Below are 4272 nucleotides of genomic sequence, written 5' to 3'. Positions count from 1 at the left end.
AGCCTGTCATCGTAAGGTCTGTTTTCCTGACCTCTGATCCTTCTGTCTGGTCATACACTGCATGCATGACTTTAGTCGCTCCATGCACTGCATTACATTTCTAATTGTCCCTTCTTATCATTTCCATGTCAAATCATAATATGTAACTTGTGGGCTAGTGTGTACCTACCCTGCAGGCCCTCTGTCATGCCTAATATCAGTGAATTGTAAACACCCACTGAAGACAGCAGAGTAAGGGTGTGACAAAAGGAATAATTTAAAGCCCCTGTGATAATGAAGGCTATGTGGTGCAGGGGATTAAATGAGGATTCACGGTCTTATGGATTTACTATACTTTCACATCTTCCTCTTCTGTCTGGTCATGCTGCCGAGTAAAGGAACAGAAGGATTTAGTTGACTTCTGCCAGCTAATCCTTCATTTGATGCATCTCTGCTTTAGTTGTGGGGAGCTGGGAACCCTGAGCAATTAGACCAAAGTAGCACCACGGGGAGCAGGGCTGATTTAGTCCCCTTGTGTGTACAGCAACATCAGGCTGCTTGATGCTTAGCAGCCATGAAGAACTGTGTTCAGGTCCCCAATCCAGGATAAAATGTAGAAGGAACATGCACCCAGCATAATTTTGTTTGTTATCTCCTTTTCCAGAACTGGTCTGGAATGAAGTGCCAATTCAAGCTGCTGCGCATGGCTGTTGCCTTGATCTGTAGTAAGTATTGCAATACACTTGGTAGACTCCTTCTGTTTTGCTTGCCTGTGTCATTAGTACTCATGTTAAACCAGGTACTGGGTTCTATCACTTTCTTAGTGGGAACTGATGGTTGGCATTCACAGCACAGAAACACAGCTGAGTGCGATTTTCCAAAGTGCTTAGCCAGGTTTGATGGGAGTTAAGAACCTAAATACTGAAGTCCAGACCAGATGTAAAAAGTCAGACAGATCTGCTGACTCACAGGGTTGGAGTTTAACCATTAGTCAATATTCATCATGCTAATTTGAGTGTTTGAGTATACAATAATTTCCTCAGCTGTTTTCCTAGCTAAAGTAGCAGCACAGGTAGCAGCTCTGCAGGACCTGCTGCATCCCCTCTGCAAAGGAAGTGGTGGTTTTGATGGAGGTTTATAGACACTTATTCAGCATTCCTCACCTGAGTAACTGATTGTGTAAAAAGCAAAAGCCTCATTCAGCTCTCATTCCCTCCTCCCCATCAAGGGCCAAAAAGCTATCCAGCTTCAAAAAGGGGCAAGAGCAAGCTAATGTTGCTGACAGCATCTGGCACCAAACTGTGCAGGTGACCAAGGCCAGGTTGATGGATCAGCAAAGGAAGCAAGTTCTGCAGCTGAGATCTCCGGCAGGGTCAGCTCTGGGGCCAAGGAATGGCTAGCTGAAAGCTGCTGCCAAAACAGCATGTGATCATGTCAGGCAGCAGCAAATTCCCAGTGCTGGTTACACAGGGGTGGGAGTGGGGGCTCAACCAGAGAAGAAGCAAAGACGAAATGGATTGCCAACAGGCTGCCCGTGCAAAATATTTGTCCATTGCTACTTGAGTTGTTTTAGCTGCATGCTAGCCTCTGGCCTCCTGAAGTAACCCTATCAAATCACTCAAGCCTGGCAATGTAGGAGACCACAATCACAGCCATAGCTCCTGAGTTTTCAAGTCCCAGCTGGCTTTTCATAATCCCATGCACTTAAGGGTTAGCTGCGCTGTCCATCCATTTAAAAGCAAAAGTAGGCCTGTATCACTGGTATTATGCATCATTCCTATTATGTTGTCTATCAGTAACTGGCAGAACTTCAGGCAAAGCTATCTGGCTCCAACCACAATAGGACCAAGAACCTGCAGCTCACACACAGCATCACAGGATTTCAGAATCATGTGGAAAGTAGGAATTGTACATTAGAATTTCTCCTTGAAGCAGAGCTGTTTGGCAAAGTTAAAGCTACATCAGGGGTCATGCAAAAGGCATTCAAATTTATTCTAAATTATTCTCTGATGGTGACTTTTCAATTTGGTGGGGAGGGGGGGAGGGGGTCGTAACCCTTTAAAAAAATACTGCTGCCCTCAGCTCTGAAACTGAACTCCCAGAACAGGTGCAGCAGCATCCGTGCCAGCTCCTTGCCACTTGCCTGCTCTCTGCAGGGCTCATCTTGAGGGTGAGTGAGCTGTTCTACCTTGATCCAGTCCCGGGCTTGTCAGGTGAAGTCGCTAGCAGGGTCACTGTCTGTGGTAGGGCTACCTCCTAGCACCTAGACAAGGACCATTCTTTCTTCTCACCTAGTTTTATCTGGTGTCTGTTTTTGGTGACAGGCTCATGCCTGATTCAGACTAGTGACCTAGAGAAGAAGGGGGCTACCTTCATCTTCTTACAACTCACTTGACTCCCTCTAAGGTTTCTAAGTTTAATGTGAAAATAATTGCCAACCTTTCTGCCAAAGCACAAGCCACTAGGGATGCGTTTACTGTTGGAATTTGGGAAAATGAACTAGGAGTGCAGAGGGTAAGCTGATTCACCTGACTTAGGAGCAAGTTGGTAGAGAGGAACTAACAAGTGCCAACTGGACCTAATGAAGAGGAAGCAAGGGACAGTGACAGAGGGAGAGACTGAACTCTCACAGAGTTGGAGGCCAGGGGGATAGAGGTGAAGTTTTGGCATGGCCCCATCCTGAAGGAAAGCAGAGATCCATGGTCAAGTTGTTTTCCAAATATATTTCTGTGGCCACCCCATCCATGCCAAGGGTTGCCTTGTCTTGCTCACAGGGAATATTAAATATGCAAAGCAAGAAGCCCCGTATAACACTAACTGCATGAAATTTAATTCTCTTTGACATTCATGTGAGATTGCTGGGACTGAAACGTCTGCCTCTAATGTTGTTTATTTTCATCTATTATATAACATACAGCACTGAATAGGTGATCAGCACTAAGAAACAGCAGAACATCCAAGCTAATAGGAAACAAAAACAGTGCTAAGAAACACCTGGTCAAAGAAAGAATATAAAACAGCACCTTTCTCTGCCTAGTTGCAGTGACACTAAATGTCCTGCATTTGAAGTAGCACAAGTGGATTGCCCAGATTTATCTCTAACTTCTCTCTTGCTTGCTGCATTGTGTACATTTTATTTGTGCGCATGCCATGCTATCCAGGAGCTAGTCGGATGTGAGAGCTGAGAAAGACAATGGCCTCATCTTTTTTTTTCTCTCTCTGTTCCAGTGAGCTTTGAATTTGGAAGGGCGGTGTGGCTGCGGTTCCACCCATCTGCATACCCTCCCTGCCCACACCCGAGTTTTGTTGCCCACTTGGGTGGTGTGGTGGTTGGAATCACATTAGGTGTAGTCATCCTAAGGAACTATGAGCAGAGACTCCAAGACCAGTCCTTATGGTGGATCTTCCTTTCCATTTATATCATCTTTGTGTTGTTTGCTATCTTCTGGAATATTTTTGCCTACAGCTTATTGGATCTGAAGCTACCTCCACCTCCTTGAGGGAACAGGATGAAGGATGTTGGAGAGCAAAAGACTTTCCAGCCACCAGCTCTGTTAAATGAATCAAGACTTAACGTTTATTTTTCTATGAAGCTTAGGGGGATGAGCTAACAGTCTTCTGAGAATGCACGGAGATGTCTGACACAGATGCCATCTGACTGTACTGTATGCTGAAGGAGACAATTTAAGCAATGACTTGACTGTAGAACTGGCCGGAGAAAAGTCAGGGCATGAGTCATACAGGTACTGTAACTTTCAGTCTGGCCCTGACCCCACAGCCTCTCCATTGTGGGTAATCCCATGAGGAAGGGCTGTGAGATAGGCCTGAGGTATGTAACTGGGCACTTACCACTCAGTTTATTAGCACATATGTTGACTTTGTGTTTGAGTTACCTAAGTACTTGAGGTGGTGCTGGACCTCTGGCCAGCTGCTTTGTGAAACTTCTGAACTGAACTGCGCAGTAAAAGAGCACACTTTGCTAACTCGAAACTCGCAGGAAACTCATGAGGCAGCTTCGATTTGGTTTGACTGTTCAACCATGCCACTGCCACTGTCTTATTACTTGAATGGTTGCTTAAGTATGTAGTTTATCTGTCATAAGCACCTTCCAAAAGGGATCAGTAGAACTAGGTCATCTGAGGTGTGGGAGGTTGGTCCGCAATTCAAGTTCAAACAAAATTGCACTAGAAGCATTGGATACTTTACAGTAGCTGCTAAAGAGATGCCTGGTTGGAGGTGGCTTTTACCTTCTGTGCATACTCCATTTGATTTGCACAACCAGTTGTAGTAAAC

General features: G+C 45.2%; 1 protein-coding gene across 1 annotated transcript in view; it reads left to right on the top strand.

The window, feature by feature from the left end:
* RHBDL3 (rhomboid like 3) overlaps window positions 1-3972 on the top strand; it is a 118237-nt gene extending 114265 nt beyond the window's left edge. The window contains exons 8-9 of the mRNA XM_019516871.1: window positions 644-704; window positions 3208-3972. Coding sequence (XP_019372416.1) covers window positions 644-704; window positions 3208-3479 — 333 coding nt within the window. The 3' untranslated portion in view covers window positions 3480-3972. The remainder of the gene's footprint in view (window positions 1-643; window positions 705-3207) is intronic.
* Window positions 3973-4272: the final 300 nt, after the last annotated feature.

Source organism: Gavialis gangeticus, unplaced genomic scaffold, assembly GCF_001723915.1.
Source record: "Gavialis gangeticus isolate Ggan-Ray unplaced genomic scaffold, GavGan_comp1, whole genome shotgun sequence".
Classification (NCBI taxonomy): Eukaryota; Metazoa; Chordata; order Crocodylia; family Gavialidae; genus Gavialis; species Gavialis gangeticus.
Note: the sequence above shows the minus strand (reverse complement) of the source record. Positions and strands in the feature narration are given on the sequence as shown.